Source organism: Alosa pseudoharengus, unplaced genomic scaffold, assembly GCF_046254945.1.
Source record: "Alosa pseudoharengus isolate Yale_2024_CS ecotype anadromous, Long Island Sound unplaced genomic scaffold, YU_APseudo_1.1 YU_APseudo_1.1_scf_4, whole genome shotgun sequence".
Lineage (NCBI taxonomy): Eukaryota > Metazoa > Chordata > Actinopteri > Clupeiformes > Clupeidae > Alosa > Alosa pseudoharengus.
The window spans coordinates 747,179-770,000 of NW_027468774.1; the positions used below are offsets into that span (position 1 = coordinate 747,179).

General features: G+C 44.2%; 2 protein-coding genes across 2 annotated transcripts in view; one reads left to right on the plus strand and one right to left on the minus strand.

The window, feature by feature from the left end:
- Positions 1-312: 312 nt before the first annotated feature.
- LOC143102705 (putative phosphatase phospho1) lies at positions 313-8,496 on the minus strand. Its single transcript, XM_076266478.1, has 2 exons — positions 8,400-8,496; positions 313-1,114 (listed from the first exon to the last, which is right to left on the minus strand). Exon 2 carries the CDS (start codon positions 1,066-1,068, stop codon positions 313-315), a length of 756 nt encoding a protein of 251 aa, XP_076122593.1. The 5' UTR covers positions 1,069-1,114; positions 8,400-8,496.
- A 10,832-nt stretch (positions 8,497-19,328) lies between these two features.
- The window catches only part of LOC143102383 (rho-related GTP-binding protein RhoN-like), a 10,702-nt gene continuing 7,208 nt past the window's right edge, over positions 19,329-22,822 (plus strand). Inside the window, exons 1-2 of the mRNA XM_076265928.1 lie at positions 19,329-19,430; positions 20,752-20,839. Of these exons, the coding sequence (XP_076122043.1) occupies positions 19,329-19,430; positions 20,752-20,839 (190 nt within the window). The remainder of the gene's footprint in view (positions 19,431-20,751; positions 20,840-22,822) is intronic.

The window sequence follows — 22,822 nt, forward strand, 5'->3', positions numbered from 1 at the left end:
TCTCCTCCCTCTCTCCTCTCCTCCTCTCTCCTCCCTCCTTCTCCTCCTCTCCCTCTCTCCTCCTCTCCCCCTCTCCTCTCCTCCCTCTCTCCTCTCTCTCTCCTCCCTCTCTCCTCTCCTCCTCTCTCCTCCCTCCTTCTCCTCCTCTCCCCCTCTCCTCTCCTCCCTCTCCTCCTCTCTCTCTATCTCCTCTCCTCCTCCTCTCCCCCTCTCCTCTCCTCTCCTCCCTTTCTCCTCCTCCCTCCTCTCTCTCTATCTCCTCTCCTCCTCTCCCCCTCTCCTCTCCTCTCCTCCCTCTCTCCTCCTCTCTCTCTATCTCTCCTCCAGTGCTCTCTGCAGGTGCTGCATCACGTCGTGTCCAGTGCTCCAGGGCTGGACGGAGGCGTTGACCTGTGCGGTGTGTGTGCTGGTGGTGTCGGTGAGGAGGCGGTGCATGGGGAAGTCGCGGCGGGCGAACGCCACGTCCTGCGTGTCCAGGGCCAGGCAGGGACACACGTCGTTGGCCCCGTCGCCCACGTAGAAGACGCGCTGGTAGGGCCGCCTCCGCTGGACGCTCCGTCTGGACAGGAAGTCCCGCAGGATGCGCTGCTTGCACATGTTGTCAGGGCAACGGGGGCAGGAGTGGGCGTGGCAGGGGGCGAGGACCAGGCGGCCGGACGTGTCGAAGTGGGCGGGGTTAGTGAAGATCTCCAGGAAGAGTTGCCGAGCGCCCGCCTGCTGAAGCCACGCCTCTATGAAGTAGGAGTTGGCGTCGGAGATGACCGCACAGTCGAAGTGGCGCGCGTGAGCGCGCAGGAAGTCCAGCAGCGCCGACAGCCCCGGGGTCTCTGGCATGCGCTGGATCTCAGCGCGGATGGCGCTCTCCGTCACCCCCTGCTGGGCCAGGTACGCCAGCACGCGCTGCATCTGCTCGTTGTAACGCCCCTCCCGGTACGAGGCCCGCAGCCAATCAGGGAGCACCTGGCCCGGTGCCGTGCGCACCACAGCGTCATCGCTGCTCTCGTTCACCAGCGTCTCGTCAAAGTCGAAGACCACCAGGAAACGCCCGCCCTCGCCAGGCACCGCCATCGCTCACTCTGACTGGCAGCTGGAGCAGCCAATCAGCTCTCTGCACCTGAAACAGCAGAACACATGAGCAAGCACTGAGAGAGGAATGAGCTGTTATAGTTATACACACACACGAACGCACACGCACGCATACACACACACACACACACATACAGTACATACATGCACACACACACACATATGCACACACGCACGCACACACACACACACGCACACACACACACACGCATACACGCATACACACACACATACATGCACATTGTAAGTGTTGATATTAGGGGTCGACCAATTATCGGCCTGGCCGATTATTAGGGCCGATATTTAGCATTTTTATAATAATTGGTATCAGTCATTTTTTCCACCGATAAGCCGATATTGAAATGGATAAAGAATGAAATGCGCTACTTTGTCTGTAAAGCGTCTCTCACTCCCTGCATTTGCTACTCTGTGGTCGAGAGCATTGTCCCGCCCACTACACCGTCTGATTTGTTAGTTAGCACGAATGCAGCCAATCAGGATCGAAGACTAAACACAGACAAAGTTTAGGATTCTCACTGAGGCAGACTGACTGGGCTTCAGCTGTAGCCTACGGAGCTATTTTTCGAAGGTAAGAAGGTAGCCTACTTTGCTGAAGTTGCAGTGAATCACAATCATCTACACGGAAGTTACAAAAACACCACTTTGTAAGCTATTGTCTCTTTGATCCGGATCAATAAGTAAAGCACCCACTTCCTTCATTTAGCGAATTCCCGATTGATGCACGTTACTGATGCTGTTTACTAGTTATCCCACAAACTCGGGTGCTGCACGTCGGGAGTTCTCTGCCTCCGCCTCGTTCGTTACATGTAATTGTGAATAACGGCCACACCTCGGCGGACAAAGTACAGACAAGTCCTAAATTATGCAATAGCGAACGTCAAAAAGTCTAATTGCTCCTTTTTGAAACGGACTGTCAGAAAATACTACCCACCCAGGGCCAACCGTAATTTAATCCGACCTGAACAAAATCGCGTCCTGAGCTGGCTATTAACGTGCCTTTTAGGCTCTCAAAAGTGTAGCTTATAGCCTAGCCTACACATGGACACAAATTACATGCTTAAATAGCCTAAGAACTATTTTAAACTGTTTTGTTAAACTATTCAACCGTAACACTTGCCATCACGCATGCACCTCTTCCTCTTCCTCTCCCTCTCTCGTGCACTCACACACACGATGGCAAAGCATCCTCTTTGTGACGGGGCCCTTAACAAGCACATAGCCCATTGTGCAGGCCTACTCTATGAAAATAATTGCTATCACTCAGCTCTTGGATTAACATGATACACAGGATTTACACTTGCAAAGTGATGCAAGTTGATAGACAATTGTGTATCAAAACAAGAAAGAAAAGTTTGCATAATTAAATGATTTTGAATAAAATTTTTGCAGCATATAGCCTTTACTATCTACCCCCCTTTTTGACAACTGACATATCGGTTTAACATATCGGTTATCGGCCTCCTGTTTTGGTAATAATTGATATCGGTATCGGCCCTGAAAAAACCATATCGGTCGATCCCTAACACACACACACACAGGCCACCTATGTCCAGCAGCTACTAATATGCCAGTCATTAGTTGAAACTGAAAAGGTGTCTGTTCATCTTCAAAAGAAGCTGGTTTTCAAAGTTGACAGAATTCAGTGCCCGGGAGTTTCAGGCCCAAGACCGACCATAGTGGTGAAAATTGGATAAATTAAGCAACATTTCAGCTCTTACTATCCTGTAGTTTTTATTAGTACCATGGTTCAACAAATTTGTAAAGGTTATATAATAATTCACTTCAACTGAGAAGATAACAAAAAATATTCCACTATTCCACAAGTTACCAAAACAGAAAGAAAGAAAGAAAGCCTTTGAAATGTAGCCTATCCCACGCTTCCACAAAGAGGCATATTGAACTAATGTTTAGGCTACATGTTTTTTGCATGGGTAGGCTATATTGTTGTTTGGTGATTTAGCCTACTCCTTTACTACACCCTCTTCTGAGCAAACAAGGCATAGGTTTATCAGTGTTTCCTCTAGGATTTTTTTAAGCAGTGGGGGCAGGCCTGTCCGAACCCCCCCCCCCCCACACACACGGAACTGACAACTGACACTTCGCTGCAACACAAACAGTTATATGTATTCACCTCTATTCACATACAATGAGGCTTAATTATTTTCAGTTGTGATTGAGCTGTATATTTGGAGAATCTACAACAGGTCTGCACAATGAATTTTGAAAGGCAACTGCGACTATTGTACGTCTGCCCCATTTCTGATACCGTGGGGGAAGAAAATTAAACCGTGGGGGGCCGCCACTACCAAATCAACATAGAGGAAACACTGGGTTTATCATGTAGGGTAATTGCTCTTTCTTACATTAAATAACTTTAATTTATCCTCTCTACTTGTCCCTGTAGTCATGGCCTCCTCATCACTAATTTCGGGCTCATCATTTTCAGTGGTCGACTGGTTGATCTGCTGCTCAGTCTCTCCTGGCCTCTTTCTACCCTCCATCCATCCTGACGCTTGTGTCTACTGTAGGGCCGGCTTGGCTATCCGTATCTGAGAAAACTTTTTGGAAAAGACGGGCTATATGGACCCAACCAACTCTTTTTGGGAGGCGAGAACTCCCTCACGTAGGCTACAACCCATGCAGAGGCATTGCATTGGTGTCATGCACAGAATGCGGAACGTGTCCTACTTTAAGAAAAGTTAGACTAACGTGACAAATGTCAATATTTGTTTCCTCGACCGGCCCAAAAGTGAAGCGGCCCACCGGGAATTCTCCCGATTACCCACCCCGGGCCTGATTCAGTCTTACTCTTCTTGGACTGAAGACAACTCCTGCGATGCTATGGAAAAATAGCCTTTCACAGGCCGCTAGGGCAGGTAGCCGATGTACAGAAACATTTCTTGCAAATACGGCCACGGGTGTATGACGTTATATTCACCACTACCCTGTTCACTGAGTTCACCACTATCGTCGGGGTGGTCGTCTATGATAACGGGAGGTCCTCCAGTAGGTGCTCGTGCTTCCATGGCGGTCATGGCGGTCCTCCTCCTCTAGCAACAAACAAGAGCTGAAATAGAGCGCGCAGCGTGCGGAGTGTGCGTAATGCAATCTAGGAGCAGTGATTCGCCAAACCTCCCTTATTGCAGTCGCACACATTTCTTCTAATTTTATGTTTTAGTAACGAGTAACGAAGATGCTTAGTGGAAATATAACGGAGTAAAAATATACATTTTATCTAGGAAATGTAGTGGAGTAAAAGTGGAAGTTGACATAAATTTAAATAGCGAAGTAAAGTACAGATACGTGAAATTTCTACTTAAGTACAGTAACGAAGTATTTGTACTCCGTTACATTACAACACTGCTAGTGCTAATATAGAAACCTATATCCATGGTGCCAATATAGAAACCTATATCTCTAGTGCTAATATAGAAACCTATATCTCTAGTGCTAATATAGAAACATTCAAGGCCTTCTCTGAAGTCCTAACTATTTTCAAATGAATGAAAAATAATAGTGTCTTTAATAACATTTTACTTTTTATTATTTCCTTCTGCTTCTCCTTCCTCTATCGTTCTCGACTACTACCATATCCTACCGCTGTCTGCTATGTGATTTGATTGACATTGTGTGAACAAATAGTGAGGGGGTGCGATACATTTTTATCCAATCTCATTAAGCAACATAATCCAATTTCATTAAGCAAAATAATATCATGTAACGTTATAGTGTCAGCTGGACTACATGTTAGCAAGATGCACATAACATCATTTAGCTCTGCACGTAGCTGGTCAGTAGCCTATGCAGGAATTGGTAAGTTTCATGTGGGGGGCAGCCGTGGCCCACTGGTTAGCACTCTGGACTTTTCTGGATACTCTTTTGATCCCGTGAGGGAAATTTGGTCTCTGCGTTTATCCCAATCCGTGAGTTAGTGAAACACACTCAGCACACAGTGAACACACAGTGAGGTGAAGCACACACTAATCCCGGCGCAGTGAGCTGCCTGCTACAGCGGCGCTCGGGGAGCAGTGAGGGGTTAGGTGCCTTGCTCAAGGGCACTTCAGCCGTGCCTACTGGTCGGGGTTCAAACCGGCAACCCTCAAGTTACGAGGGTCCGAGAGTCCGAAGCGCTAACCAGTGGGCCACGGCTGCCCCTGTGACTTTTATATTTAATATCATGGTGGTGTGCTATGACATTTTCTTATGATAATTTTCTGTAATTTTATTATATAATTTTCTCATAGTGTACCGCGAAATATGTTTGGCAAACACTGTAGAGTAGCCTACTATAGATCCACATTAGCATTGGGCAAACACTGTAGAGTAGCCTACTATAGATCCACATTAGCATTGGGCAAACACTGTAGAGTAGCCTACTATAGATCCACATTAGCATTGGGCAAACACTGTAGAGTAGCCTACTATAGATTTTTGAGTAGCATTTGAGTAATCAGAGCAGCAGCAGCTAAATAGGAGAGCCCTACAAACAATCTGAAACAAGTTTGCTGAAGTCAGATTGTAGACCTGTGGCAGTGCCATATGTGTGTGTGAGTCATGAACATAAGTTAGGCAACTGATAGCCTAAATATTTCAAAATATTCTGCACAAACCCATACTTGAGTGCACACACACACACACACACACACACACAGGAGCCAGACAGCTCCTCAGCGTATCTCTGAGCGGCCTTGTGTCCACAACACTGCCCTCTGCTCTGACCATGTCACTGGACTCTGCAGTTACAGGCTCTAGCAGCACAAACACACTCATAATGTAACTGACCAACTACAGGCTCTAGCAGCACAAACACACTCATGATGTAACTGACCAACTACAGGCTCTAGCAGCACAAACACACTCATGATGTAACTGACCAACTACAGGCTCTAGCAGCACAAACACACTCATGATGTAACTGACCAACTACAGGCTCTAGCAGCACAAACACACTCATGATGTAACTGACCAACTACAGACTCTAGTGGCACAAACACACTCATGATGTAACTGACCAACAGACTCGAGCAGCACAAACACACTCATGATGTAACCGACCAACTACAGACTCTAGTGGCACAAACACACTCATGATGTAACTGACCAACAGACTCTAGCAGCACAAACACACTCATGATGTAACTGACCAACAGACTCTAGCAGCACAAACACACTCATGATGTAACTGACCAACAGACTCTAGCAGCACAAACACACTCATGATGTAACTGACCAACTACAGGCTCTAGCAGCACAAACACACTCATGATGTAACTGACCAACTACAGGCTCTAGCAGCACAAACACACTCATGATGTAACTGACCAACTACAGACTCTAGTGGCACAAACACACTCATGATGTAACTGACCAACAGACTCTAGCAGCACAAACACACTCATGATGTAACTGACCAACAGACTCTAGCAGCACAAACACACTCATAATGTAACTGACCAACTACAGGCTCTAGCAGCACAAACACACTCATGATGTAACTGACCAACTACAGGCTCTAGCAGCACAAACACACTCATGATGTAACTGACCAACTACAGACTCTAGTGGCACAAACACACTCATGATGTAACTGACCAACTACAGACTCTAGCAGCACAAACACACTCATGATGTAACTGACCAACAGACTCTAGCAGCACAAACACACTCATGATGTAACCGACCAACTACAGACTCTAGTGGCACAAACACACTCATGATGTAACTGACCAACAGGCTCTAGCAGCACAAACACACTGTTTTGTAACTGCAGTATTGGATATGACCAACTTTTGCACTTTTAATGATTCTACAGTACTTCCACTGTTGTGTTTGTATTATTTCTGTATGTTTTCTTTGGGATTAAAAAAGTATCTATCTATCTATCTATCTATTCAGAAATGTCATTTAACGCCACGTTTTGTTTGTTTTATTTTTGGTTGAAGCTGAGTTTGTGTCGAAGCCAAATTAATATACCAATATCTGCTGAAATGTAACAGGTGGCCTGAATTCTTTCATAAAAATGTTTCTAAATGTACTCTCCCTATTTTATTTAACATAGAAGTAGGCTAACTAGGTATACAGTAAGTTATACAACCTATGAGAAAACCATGTTTAAGAGAAAACAATATGTTTATGAGAAAACCATGTGTATCTCGATAGTTTGGCTTCGCAGAGCCTCTGAGTCGTTTACAGAACCTATGAGAAAACCATATGTTTATGAGAAAACCATATGTTTATATCTCGATAGTTTGGCTTCGCAGAGCCTCTGAGTCGCCCCCTCTCAGCCCAGAGGGGATGCTACGATTCCGCCGCAATATTTCATTTTCAAAGAAGGACGTGAGCGGCTCAGCACGGAAAGCTGCTGGTTGCGAAATGTTTTGCGTCTCTACAGTAATGTGTAGTAGCCTACTGCTGTCCCGTAGCACCTCTATCCCCTCGAGAGTGTTGTTAGTGCGCTCCTGTAGCCTACAGTAGCCTACAACACCTCTACAGTATTTCCAACGTATCCTACGATAAGATTCCTATTGTATTGATAACATTACTACAATAGGCCTATTTCGTCCCAAAATGCTGTAGCATTCTTATGATTCTTTTTCGAAAGGGCGGTTACGACTGCACGAGGACGTCGCTGATTACTGATTGCTGTTTTCCAAGAGATAAAGGCTCGTGGCTTAGGTCGGCATACGCGCGCAGTTTGCAGAGTCGAGTTACAGGGATCCGCTGCTCGTGGCGTCACGGGTGACCGGTGGAATTTCAGAGGGCTACGCAGTGCGCGTGAGGCAAGCCTGAGCTGATAATCTCTCAGTTATGCTCCCTCACCCGCACGCACGGCTGGAGCACGGGTTGGAGCGAGCTCTACTTCTAAATTGGCGCGGGCTAAACAGCGCGCTGAAATACGGGCTCCGTGCTGCTTTAAGTCCTTGCGCGTTGCCACAGAACGCGACCCGCAAACCTCAGCTGTTTCCCCGTAGCCCGTCCCGCTCATGGTGACACCCGTTACAGTCTGTAGGCTACTGTACGCGCATACTGTCTTATTTATCGCTCCCAGCACCACGTTAACTCCGCGTCTCACACAGCAGAACGCCAAGTGTCAAAGTCCCGTTCAGCTCACGGGGCTTAAGTTTAGATTTGATGGTTTTGCTCCCGTGAAGGCTAAAATAGGTCACGCGTTATGTTAGGTCGGTGCGTCTCCGATGCTTGCGGGCATTATGACGAAACACTGGAGAGTCTCCGTGCATTGCAGTCAAACCAGAGAGGACACCGCGAGCATCTGCGGTCGAACAAGAGCTCACCGATCTCCGGCGCGTCGGGAGGTGTCGGCGGGGTTGTGTGGCTGATTCACGGCTCTCACGTCCATGCGCCGGTCGGCCAGTAAAGGCTCGCGGAGCCGGAGGAAAGGGGGACACAAACCAAGTGAACGTGAAGGACAGTCCGGGCCGTCAAAATTCACGAGCCGCAAGCCTGATGACGTCGAAGAATCCTCCAGTGACGCGCAAGTCGTATAGCTGGGCTCTTTAAAGGAGACCGGCATGCTTGCACATGCTGGGTTGCCGGTCTGTGGTGGTGTGGTGCGCTCTCTGAAGTTCATGTATTTCATTTCACCCAGAAGAATTTGAAACGTCCAGATATTCTCTGTCCACCTCAGACTGACCGCGCAGCGGTCTGGGCAAATGTCTCCTAGTTGTAGTCAGCCTTGCGGTCTGATGCGCAGGTCTGCGCCGTAGAATACCCTCTTTAAAAAGCACAAGCATTTTCATATTCCCTCAAAATATGCAAGGATACGTATCTGTATGCTTTTGTGACAGAATTTTGACATGAGTTGTTTTTCGGGAACAATAGTCCTTTGAACACTGAAGGGGAAAAAAACCCTACGCTCCATACAACCGGTCCCTCCCACCGGCCACCCTGCGCGCGACAGGCTACACGTCATGTCGGAGAGTATGGCTAGCCTACATGCAACTGCAGCTGCACATGTTTCCACAATATTAAAATTAAATCAATACATTTAAAAAACACACAAAGCACCAGCATCCTCCCATCTCATGTGCACCACACTGAATCAGACTGATTAGCGCCAACCTGCTATCCACAAAAGAGCTGACGCAGCCGTGCAGAACAGGCAAGCGAGTGTAATTTACTGAGCAGTATATCCAGGGTGCGATTTGTGCATCAGCTGCAGTGTACAGTAGGACTAAGTTTTGACAAGCATACAATTCACCTTGTTCTTGCCCCATCTGAAATGACTACTTTTGCTGCCTCCATCCTTTCTGTATTTGTTGTGTAAAAAACGTTGTATATGATGGCACTGAAGTCTTAAGTTAGTGAATTGGCTAACAGTATTAGTTGGTAACCAAATAGCCTACACATTGCGCTACACGCTGCGTAGGCTACGTATAGCCTTCTGGCTGATTTATCAAACGAGTGCTTTCTCGTTCGTCCTCCGCAAACTACAGGTGTTTCGGTAGAGAGCCATTGAATAAGCGATGCCAAGCAATTTCTGTAACACTTTTTGTGACATTCAGCAAATATCTCCTCATTTAATGTAAGTTCCTTCGGACAATAGGCCTTCGTTCTACTCTACGTGCAGTTGTCCTCCATCTCAGTTAGCCTACATCAGTTTTCTAATTTTGAAGGTTCTAAAATATGACGATACGCTTCACTGAATCCTTCTCGTTTCTTTCATTTGTTCAGCTAACTTTTCCATTGAAACTAGCCATTTATGATGGATTACACACTCGACATTCTGAAATGTCCTGCACGATCAAGGCCAAATTAAGTTATCACGAAGCCACTGTGTCAGCAGCATTAGTGGTGACGGTGACGGTGCGTTTCTGATGTCAGATTATTATGTAGGCTAGCCTACTAGACTGTTCTCACGTTGCAGCGCTTTACTTAAATGAAGTAGCATTAATCAAAATGAGGGTCAGAGGGGGATAAATGTTGTCCCCACCGGGGATAAAAATAATTTAGCAGAGGTAGGGATAGGAAAACCAGAGGTGGGGAAATCCCCCCCCTACAAATCGCACCCTAGGGTATATCACAGCATATCACAGGGGCAAGTGTAACTCACTGAGCATTATATCACAGTATATCACAGCATATCACAGTATATATATCACAGTATATCACAGTATATATATCACAGTATATCACAGTATATATATATCACAGTATATCACAGTATATATATCACAGTATATCACAGTAGTATATCACAGTATATCACAGTATATATATCACAGTATATCACAGGGGGATGTGTGTCTCTATATTAAAATAAAGAATGAAGTTGTCCTCCCAAGATGGGGGGATTAAAGATAAAATAAAAAGGAAGAGTGAAGCACTGCAACCTGTTAACACCCCCCTCATCTCTACACACATAGTCACACACAGAGATACAGGGGCAGCACAGGGCAGCACAGAGAGACACAGGGGCAGCACAGGGACACAGGGGCAGCACAGGGCAGTACAGGGGCAATACAGAGAGACACAGGGCAGCACAGAGAGACACAGGGGCAGCACAGGGGCAGCACAGGGCAGTACAGGGGCAGTACAGAGAGACACAGGGGCAGCACAAGGGCAGTACAGGGGCAGTACAGAGAGACACAGGGCAGCACAGAGAGACACAGGGGCAGCACAGGGCAGTACAGGGGCAGTACAGAGAGACACAGGGGCAGCACAGGGGCAGTACAGGGGCAATACAGAGAGACACAGGGGCAGCACAGGGCAGTACAGGGGCAATACAGAGAGAAACAGGGGCAGCACAGGGGCAATACAGAGAGACACAGGGGCAGTACAGGGGCAACACAGAGACACAGGGGCAGCACAGGGGCAACACAGAGAGACACGGGCAGCACAGAGAGACAGGGCAGCACAGGGGCAACACAGATACACAGGGGCAGCACAGGAGCAACACAGATACACAGGGGCAGTACAGAGATACACAAGGGGAAACACAGGGGCAGAATGGAATAACAAGTCATCTCATCCCTGCTGAAAAACCAGCCTGACCAGCTTAAGGTGGTTTGCTAGTTGACCAACTTGTTAACCAGCTTGTTTGACCACCCTATGATGGTTGACCTGCTAGACGTCAATTTAGCTGGTGTTGCTGGTCTACACTGCTGGTTTAACTGGCCGTGCCAGCTTATGTTGGTCAAACCAGCATGACCATCTTACACCAACAATGTCAAGCTTGGCAGGCTGGTCACCAGCATGACCATCTTGCACCAGCTGTATCCCACACGACAGGCTGGTCACCAGCATGACCATCTTGCACCAGCTGTATCCCACACGACAGGCTGATCACCAGCATGACCATCTTGCACCAGCTGTATCCCACACGACAGGCTGGTCACACCAGCATGACCATCTTGCACCAGCTGTATCCCACACGACAGGCTGGTCACCAGCATGACCATCTTGCACCAGCTGTATCCCACACGACAGGCTGGTCACACCAGCATGACCATCTTGCACCAGCTGTATCCCACACGACAGGCTGGTCACACCAGCATGACCAGCTTCCTCAGATGGTCACGCCAGCATATCCAGCTCGTGGCCTAACCAGCTACACCAGCAAAGACCAGCAAGAGCTGGAAGAAAACCAGCAAATACCAGCTAAAACCAGCTACCAGCATAAGCTGGTTTCTAGCTATTTTTTTCAGCAGGGCATAGACACTGGCTTTGCTGTAGTGGGTATGCTGTGACCACACAAACACACACACATGCACGCACACACACACACACACACACGCACACACACAGTCTTGAAGGTCATTTGTAATGAAACAGCTCTAAGAAGTTTTGTGTTGTGGGCAGCTGCAATGGAACTCACACACACTGGTCAAACACACACACACACACACACACTCACACACTGGTCAAACACACACACACACTGGTCAAACACATACACACAAACACACACACACACACACACACACACACTCACACACTGGTCAAACACACACACACACACACACTCTCACACACACACACTGGTCAAACACACACACACTGGTCAAACACACACACACACACACTCACACACTGGTCAAACACACACACACACAAACACACACACACACTCACACACTGGTCAAACACACACACACACACACAAACACACACACACACACACACGCACACACACACACACTGGTATGAGGGTAGCGTTCCTCTGGGGTCTTTAAATAGATAAGAGGAGAATGCTGAGTCAATGGTCTGAACTGGCATCTGCTGTTACCAATCACACACACACACACACACACAGACACACACACACACTCACGTAGACACACACACTCACACACACGCATGCATGCACACACACAGACACACACACGCATGCACATGCACACTCACACACACATGCATACGTGCACACACGCAGACACACACACACACACGCAGACACAAACACACACACGCATGCGTGCACACACACACACACACACACACACACACACAAACACACACACGCATGCGTGCACACACACACACACACACACACACACACACACACACACAATGCCCTACTGTAACTCCTCAAATGAATGGTCCACTGACCCAGTACCTAGAAATACGGTATCGGGCAAGTACAGAAATGAGAGAGGAGAGAGGGAGGAGGGAGGAGAGGGGGAGGAGGGAGGAGAAGAGAGAGAGAAGAGAAGCGAAAGAGGGAGGAGAAGAGAGAGAGAAGAGGAGAGAGTAATAATAAAATTGTCTTTTATTACTTTTTTACTACTTTTGCCTTTGTTTTTTTTTGCTTATTCATTATTCTTTATTTTTAAATGATTTAACCTTGGTGGTGTTATGTTTTCTTTTTATTATGATGTTTACCTTTTGAACTATTCTTTGACTATATTGCCCTTCTATGCTTTTATTTGTTATTACTGTTTGCTTTTGTTTATAAAGCACATTGAATGACTTCTGTGTATGAAATGCGCTATAGAAATAAATTTGAAACAGTAGGTGAAACGAGACAAAGAAAAGCAGCGTAGCAGTGTGAAGGAAAATGTGATGTGTGTGTGTTATTTTGGATGTAAATAAATGGAACCACCTTCAACATACTTGTGAAGACATTTTGTTTCAAGTGTGCAACAAATGTAGTCAATTTAGTAAGGGAGTTCGTCGGTTAGTCAGTCGGTCATAGGGTAGGTTAAGTAAACAATATGTTTGCAAAGTTATTTTTGACAAGGCTGGCGGCTAGCATAATTCATCATCAAGAGGTATGCTAACTCACACCTAGCAACTTATCTTCATGAGTTTTCAATGTCTCTCATAGCTCCAGATTGCTTTGCATTGAGTCTGGGTAGCGACCGGGAATTCCTCACTGCAGAAATAGAGAAAGATGCTCCATTTTTAAATGTAGACTAAATGTTTCATTCTCAGGACGGAGCAGTGCTTTCTGGTCTGCCTCCTTCAGTCACTGTAGCCAGATGGCACCGGATCAAATGTCACTACGAAATGTGAATAATCAGCTTATTTTTTTAGTTATTTTTTATTTTGACAGCCCTAATATATATATATATATATATATGGTAATATATACATATATACACACATACATTAATACTATACTATGTATGATGCGGCAAATATATATGATAGGCCTACCATACGTATTCATATCTTTGATCATATCTATGATAGGCCTACCATAGATATACGTATTCATATCTATGATCATACATATTCATATCATATCTTTGATCATATCTATGATAGGCCTACCATAGATATACATATTCATATCTATGTATGATGCACCAAACACACATCATCAACCTGACCTTGCTGAATTAGAACTATAAATGACCAACTGTAAAGAGTAGAGCGACACCTGAGATCTGCCTTCATCCTGTGGAACTCTCTATGTCTCTGAGCTTCACCTGAGATCTGCCTTCATCCTGTGGAACTCTCTATGTCTCTGAGCTTCACCTGAGATCTGCCTTCATCCTGTGGAACTCTCTATGTCTCTGAGCTTCACCTGAGATCTGCCTTCATCCTGTGGAACTCTCTATGTCTTTTTCTCCATCATCATCTTCCTCAGTTTCCTCCTTCTATCCTTTTCTTTGTCCCTCCCTCTGTTCCTCTTTTTTCTCCTTCTTGCACCGCAGAGGTGGGCACAAATACATCAAAACATATTTTGTTACAAACTACAAATACTGGCTCATAAAATGTACAAAATAAAATACAAAATACTGATGTGAAAAATGTATCTAATTAAAATACAAGTAATTAGTAATTAGAAAATACAAAAATATCCACACAATAATCATGGCATGGCCTACCAACTTTTTAAAAAGAAACTACAAGGCATATTATTGAAAAGGTATCCCCAAGAGACAAGAAATACTATTTTCTGATTGGCTGGCAGAGGGCTATTAATTCTGTACATTGGGGCTCCTATGAAGTAGATCTTGTAAAAAAAATGTAAACAGCATCCCATATTGATGATTGAACTGAAAAGACGCAAACTTCGCAACAGTGGAATCAACTGTAACATACAGTGTTTCTTAACTGGGGGGTCGGGACCCATAAGTGGGCCGCGGAACCGCTCTGGGTGGGTCGCACAGCTTGTGATTAAAAATAAATAAAAACATCAGCAATTTAAAATGTTACCTTATCAGATCTAATGTTGGACCTTTATTTTGATAAACTTTATTCATAGCCTACATATCAGTCATTGCCATGGACATAGACAATGTTAGACATCATTTTAGTGGTAAACGCAAGTAGGCTGCTATTCTGTATATTTGAAGTAGCCTACTAGTCTGGTCAGTTTAGGGCAAATGGCTGCAAAAAATGATTACCATTTGAGCCAATGTTTTTCTGTTCATTTAGGGCCTAATAAACAAAAAAATGCAAGGAGCCCAAAAAATTAAGTGGGGGAAGGCCCTGAAACGGCCACGCCCACTTTTTAGACCCAGAATTCTGTATCTCGGCTCCTGAAGGTCACAGAGAGTTGGTTTTGGGCTTAAAAGATACAGAAACACATTTATATTAGTGTTATGAACAAGCATAAGTCGTAAAACCTTTACTTTTTGAGATATTCACGAAAAACTATTTTTTGCATGGTGCACAGGCCACGTTTCATGTATCAGCTCCTGAAGGTTGTAGAGAATCATATTAAGTTTTTATTAGGTATGAATCTCATCTTATATCAATGTTATGAACCACCAAACTCCCTAAATGACCTTAATTTATTTCAAATATTGATGCAAAAAATTTATAAGAACTGTCGCTGAACTGTCGCCAAAATCTGAATTTTAGCTTTGAGAACCACCTAAATCTATGGAATTTATTCTGAGTTACCAAACTAACTTGGATGGATCAGATGAATCTGGGATAGAAGAAATGTAGTTGACCTCTACTGTTGAATTTTTGTTCGAAACAACTGTATTGTATTGTTTATCAGACTATATTTGTGTGTACTAAAAAATCAGTGTTCTGCTGAGGCCCCCAAAGTTCTGCTGTTCCCTGATTTGATGATCTCCATTTGACTGAACTGGCATGTGCTTGACATGGAAATGTCATGTAAATGTGTGCAACGTTTTCATTTTTAAATCCACCACAGGAACTTAACAGATAGATTGATAGATATACGTTATTGATCCCCTAAGGGGAAATTCAAGGTCCCAACTTAAGACATCACAACATACACTACAACATAAACAGGATGATAAAATAACAACTGCACTAATAAGGACAGTAAAAGATACTAAATCAAGGATCCACATGAATGTACGAAGGATGTATAAGCATGAATCTCTTGCGTAACAGGGCAGGGACTGACCCTGTGTTTCAGTGGTAAGGTGCTCTATGAGGTGTGTGTCATGGTGATAGTGCAAATAGGTCCAACAGTGGAGGGATAGTCAAGAGACCAGCATTAAATATGGACAATATCAGATATGATTTAACAGGTCGGCCTCTTTTTAAACTGAACTGCATTTCCCTTTGTGTGCTATAAATGCCTATTGCCTACATAAATGACTGGCAACATGGGGGACAAACAGAATAACATCCTGTAAGGTGTCCCGATATACAGAATTAATTAACTTGGTGGAGAAAACTCTTTCTGCATCGGGGAGGTCTTTGCGTCCGTCTCCTCCATTACTTCTGCATACCTCAGCGGATGTTATCCCTGGCGTAAATCCTCATGTCAAATCCATGAAATGGTTTTAATACTGTCCTGTAGTGAGAATGAACATCAGGTATTAGGTACTCAAGGTCTTGGGGTCAGAGGTCATGGTCATATGGGGTCCATAAGTATCTTATCAGTATCGTTTTCACATTTTAGTCTTGACTTGACACACCTGACAATTCAAGCTCCTGAAGTTAGTTACTTTTATTTTATTTTTTTTAACTTTCAATGTTCTAAGGGGATGATGAAACAGAAAAGAAAGATATAATGCTTTTAACTTGTCTATAGGGTGACATTTAATTGGCAGCGCAAAAAACATTGGGTTTACAACCCCTCAGTTGACTTTTCTATTCATTTTTTCCAACTTCAGACATGTCCAGAGGGGATCGTAAAAGAGAAAAGTTGTATCTAACACTTACGTTGGTCACAATGTGGCAAACTACTGTAAGAATAAGGAAAAATGGGTTTACATTTTACGCTGTCCTTCCAAAAGGGTAATGAAATTAGTATTTGTATGGATAAATCGCTACTTAGGTCAACTTTAGAGCTGAATATAGGAAATTGCCCAAGGAATATCATTGGGCACCCACCCTATTCTTATGGAGTAACCCTAGGCAACAAGAAACAACAAAGAAAGAAAAAAAAAAAACAAGGTTCACCATGATTCTGGCATTTGGCTCCCAGACAGGAGTGATGAAATGGCTAAACTCTACTCTAAATACAATCCCTCAAACTATTTTGTTACAAACTACATTAGATTTGTTCCAATCCTGCAAAATACAAATGACAAAATATGCTAAAGTAATTAAATACGTATTTAAAATACATATAATTAAAATACTGCCCATGTCTTGTTGCACCATCACTTTCTGTTTTTCCCAACTGAGCTGAGATGTGAGATGGTGTTAACATTTACTGACTGTATGTTTGCCGTGACTATCTTGAACATTAGATGGCGCTAGTGGCCAGGGCCAGGTTAAGGTCATCTGGGGCCCGGGGCAGAGGCCTCCCCGAGGCCACCCCCCCACCCCCCCATTTTTCTTCAATATATATTACTATTATTATTATTATTATCAATATACATAAGACAGAGAGAGAGAGAGAGAGAGAGAGAGAGAGGCAATTAAATTATGACAGATAATGTAAAAATGAAATTTGCATTTATATTGTGGAACTGTTAAATAACACACAATTGTACCAACATACAAAAAACAAGTAGGCCTAGCCTACAAACATGGGGCAATGCACAAAAAAAAATCAACCATGAAATATTATATTATTACCATCAATAAATTACTTAAACTAAGGCTTGAAAAAAACTGCCAGTGGTACCCAGGTCAGCCTAAAATGTGCAACTCCCGAACTCTGAACTCATGAAACATTGTAGCCTAGAGTTTGGCACGCACGCACACAGCCACATCATGATACATTGTTAACACACAGTCCTAGCCAGCCACGACGTCAAATACATTGAAACACGCAGTCTAGCGCACACACACAGAACATCAAATACAAACAAGGGGGGTGTTGGAGCCGATAACGGTAACGTTGTCAGGGACAGGGGTGGACGTGGACTTCCTCGTTTTGAAAAAAGTGGACAAGGCGCCTGCAGGAATTAATGCGATGGTACGCACACACCCACCTAACTTTCAACGCTTTGATAATATTTGTCCCGGTTAGGTTCCTGCTTTGGTCAGTTAAAAAGTAGTCTACATAGGCTAATGACATCCACATGCAATATCTTTACAACAAAAACGCCTAACAACGACCTATTTATTTGGACAACTTTGTATAGCCCTATAAAGGCTAAAGTTACCTTTAGTTTTGTTCTAGCAAAGGCTACGTTCACGTATGGCTTTAATCAGCGGTAATGCTAGCCATTTTGACAAGCACAATAATCTTGCTTACCTTGTGCTTGCGGCTTGCCCATTTGAAATAACTCCTGTCGCTTTGCTGTCTCCATCCTTTCTGTTTTCGTTGTTTAAATTTTTTTTTATATCCATGATGAGTCTCGAGTTAATGAATTAGCTTATAACATTGTGTGCTGATAACCAGCATATATAGTAATAGAAAACAACAAGCTAGCCGACAACTTCTGTAGCATGCGTATGTAGGCTCTCCTGCTCAGACAAAAGGTGCGTGCGTATATAGTTATGCATTAAGTTGATTTTGATAACGTGTTTACAAACTTACTTTACAGAAAATTGTAAATAGCCTACTGTCATGCAGTTAATGGAATACTGTGCAGAGTTGGGAAGTTATGGTAGCCTCGGCCTATTTGGTGTGAACACACACACACAGGGGCAATTCTCTCTCGAGTAGCCTGATGATACGCACAGTGCGTACTTGGGTACGGCCGTGGTTTTGGCGCGCCTTACTGAGAACGTCTGGCTGCCGCTCTCTCTTTTTTCGAGATCCGCTTTCATATTTCCTAATTGTCTCATGCGAAGCTGTTGTCTGGGATAGCATGCATTGATAAGAGGGAAAGACAGGTGACGAAAATACATTTGTTTTCTTTTTTAAATGTCCCACGCCGGGGCCCCTTAGTGGCCGGGGCCGGGGCAGCAGCCCCTTTGCCCAATGCACAAACGCGGCCCTGTAACGGCGCTCCCGACTGATGTGAAGTCGCCTCATACCAGCAAACAGCTCTTGAGACGGACACACTTATCTATTAGTAATGCTTTGATGTTAGCGTGGTTTGTCAGTGTATAGTTACCTACACATACAGCATTTTAACACAGCTATACAGATTGCCTTCTCTGACAACATTCAAATCGCTTTCTGGTTTCTTGAGAGCTTGACTTTTACTTTCCCTAACAAAGTGCGATGCACCTCACCATTGGCTCAATACTGTTTCATTGGTTGACACACGAGGATGGGTGGGGCAAAAGGCGAGACACGGAGCTGCAGGAGTGCGCGCTTGCACAGTTGCGCGAGAGCATCAGTACAGGCGGTTGTGTCTGACAGAGCGAGCATACAGGTGCACCTACGGATCGCACGGGCGCAACACAGGGCGCCGACGAGGGACCAGGAGACAAATCTGAATCTTTGGACTGCAGAGATGGACGTGGAAATGGGAGCCAAAGAGAATCGCTGTAAGATCGTGGTGGTCGGAGACACACAGTGCGGGAAGACCGCACTCCTGCACGTATTCGCCAAAGAATCCTACCCTGAGGTGAGCGCGAGAAATCGCCCTTTACACACATGATCCGATGGACCGCGAAAGTCGGGATGCCGGTGATGTTATGTCAGTCAGACAAGAGAGTGTTGATGACCATAGTTTACTTCAGTCATGCGGCTTGACAGAGCACACCTCCTCGCGAGACCACGCCAGATGTGTCACCTGGCCACTCGTGCGCTTAACACGCGGGTGTTTGGAAAGGCGAGGTCGCACTGTCACGCGAACAGATGTGCTGAGCGTGAGAAATCTCTCTCTCGCGCTTTCTCTCTTTCTCGGTGTGTGTGAGGAAGAGACGACTCCAAACCTCCGAGGAGTTCAGGCGACCCCTGAAGATTAGAAAAATACTTTTAAACACTCATTTGTCAAATGTGAAAACTAATGAAATAAGGGAGTGCATAGGTTATCGTTATAGTTAGTGAGAGAGTGAGTGAGTACACAGGCTATGGGCTATGCAGTAGGCATATGCTGTAGTCCATCATGGCTATAGTTAGTGACTGAATGAGTGAGTGAGTGAGTTAGGTATACATTAATCAATCAGTCATCAGGATTGGAAGTGATACTGAATGTTGAGGAATATGAGGGACATTTATGATGCAGTGCGGAGCTCTCTTATTATTATTATTATCATTATTATTATTATGATGATGATGATGATGATGATTTCACTTATTGACTGGTAAACTGGTGGGTTGGGCTCCCAGAGGGGAAGGAGTGGTTATTATTATTATTATTATTATTATGTATTATTATTATTATTATTATTAATATGTATTATTATGAAGGAGCGGTTATTATTATTATTATTATTATTATTATTATTATGTATTATTATGAAGGAGTGGTTATATCAAGGACAGAATTAGGCTGGAGTGTCCAGATTTGTCCCATTCATAGCCATAGATAGCCTACACATGACTTGGGGTGAAATGATATATGACAACCTAAACCCTGTGAATGATATATGGTATAACCGGCACCCTGTGAATGATATGGTATAACCGGCACCCTATCCCTGTGAATGATATATGGTATAACCGGCACCCTGTGAATGATATGGTATAACCGGCACCCTATCCCTGTGAATGATATATGGTATAACCGGCACCCTGTGAATGATATGGTATAACCGGCACCCTATCCCTGTGAATGATATATGGTATAACCTAAACCCTGTGAATGATATATGCTATTACCGGCACCCTAACCTTGTGAATGATATATGGTCATATGGTATAACCGGCACTCTAACCTTGTGATATGTTCTGGTTTCATTCTCACTGGCACTCAATTATTTCAACGACGTCTCTTATTTCAGAATTATGTTCCAACTGTGTTTGAAAACTATACAGCAAGCTTCGAGTTCGACAAGCAGAGAATTGAGCTGAACATGTGGGACACATCGGGTAAGTGTGTGTGTGCGTGTGTGTGTGTGTGTTAGGGCTGTGTATTGGCAAAGACCCCATGATATGATACGCATCACAATACATGGGCCACCAAGATCATTTCTCCCTCACCAACGCACCTCCCTCATATTACTGGCGTTTCCAGACTCAGTGTGCGTGTGTATATGTCTGTGTGCATATTAGGGATGCACGATATATCGGCGGCCGATATATTATTGGCCGATAAGTGAAAAAATGAAAATATTATTATCGGTCCGATAACAGAATTCTGGCCGATAATTTGCGCCGATATTTTTTAAAGTCCTAATTTAGGCCTACGTAAGGTCCGTCTGGCTACACTGAGCTACTTGAGCTTGGTTGGCTATACTTTTTCCTTAATATAATGTCAGCAGTGTGAATGTATTTCACCACTCTAACAAAATCTGTGGATATGCGTTCATTTGGGAATCTGTGCATCTCAAAATCGTCTCGTGAATGATCCGCCATTTAAAGCGATGGTTCGGAGTAATTTCACCCAAGGGTCCTTTGCACCATGACCCCGAGCCAAACACCCTCCCGGAACCTTTTTTCACTTGGTCGAACCCTGGTCGAGTAGCGCTGTCAGAAACTATTGACGTTTTGCATTCGTAATGGAACCAACTTTTAGCTCGTAAATTACCCCACTAATAATGCGCTGAATGGTACGAAACTTCTACAGTAGTACCGTATTTTCCGGACTATAAGTCGCACTTTTTTTCATAGTTTGGCTGGTCCTGCGACTTATATTCAGGTGCGACTTATATATGAAAAAAATTATATAATTGAACATGTTTTTAAATGTTAATTTATATTAACTGACATGAACCCTACATGAAACATTATCGTCTACAGCCTTGAGAGAGTGCTCTCAAATGCACAAGTCGTGAAACACACGTGCATACTTAAATCCTTAAATAACTGCCGGGATTCTATTTATAGCTGGGCCTCAGATTCGGACAAATAAAAGCCAGTATAATTTTGTTTCAATTTAACTAATAAAATAGTTCTTCTTAATAATTTATATTGTTGGTTGGTTTAATATTGTTGCCAACGAAGTCATTGTCCTACACCATGAGTCTCCAACACATTGCTCTCAAGCTACCAGTAGCACGCAGCCCCAGGTTAACCTACATTTAAACACAATTGTTGCTGCCAGGCATCAGCCTACGAATTTTATAAAAAAGTAAATCATGCATAATTTAAAAAATAACTAAATTTAGGCTATCTTAGACCTCTTTGGCTATACGGAATAAGGTTTCCCTTGCAGCACAGCACACGTTCCATGAATGAATGAATGAATGAAAGCGGATGCCTTATCTCGCAATAAGCGGATGGACATCCCGACACTCTTTCATACATGAAACTTAATAGTGACCCAATGCCATTGCTAGCCTACCGGTATGCTGCTCCAAACGAAAAGTATAGGCCTATGTCTCACAGTAAAACGCAAGAAATGAAGGCCTATAGCTGACTCGAATAGGCTACAAGCCATGGTCCAAATAAAGGTGCTGTGCTTTGCCCAGCCATAAATTCAGGATTCACGATAGTCTGTCCCCTAAACATTCCTCACCCGTTATCTGGACATGCATGAAAACATTTGAAAACAAAACTCACTGCCATGTAATATTTGATCGCTGTTTTGCTACTAATTATCTTTCACGTGAATACGCACAGAAAGTGAAAGTAGGCCCACTATGGGCTCCGTGTCTGTAGCTGTCTGTTCACGTCCGCAATCGATTATAACGTTCCTCAAATGGAGAACACATCCATGTTCTCTCGCGTTATATTATAGGCTGTCATGCTTCTGTGTTTGCGGTTCCTGATCGCTAAACGTTTGTTTTCCTTTCCTGTCGATAGCGGTTGATGTAGAAGCACGTAATAGGCTATAATAATTTGACTTTAGCGGTGACAAATCCTGCTGAGAGAGAGAGAGAGCAAAGAGAGAGAGGCACCCCCAAAGTGGTC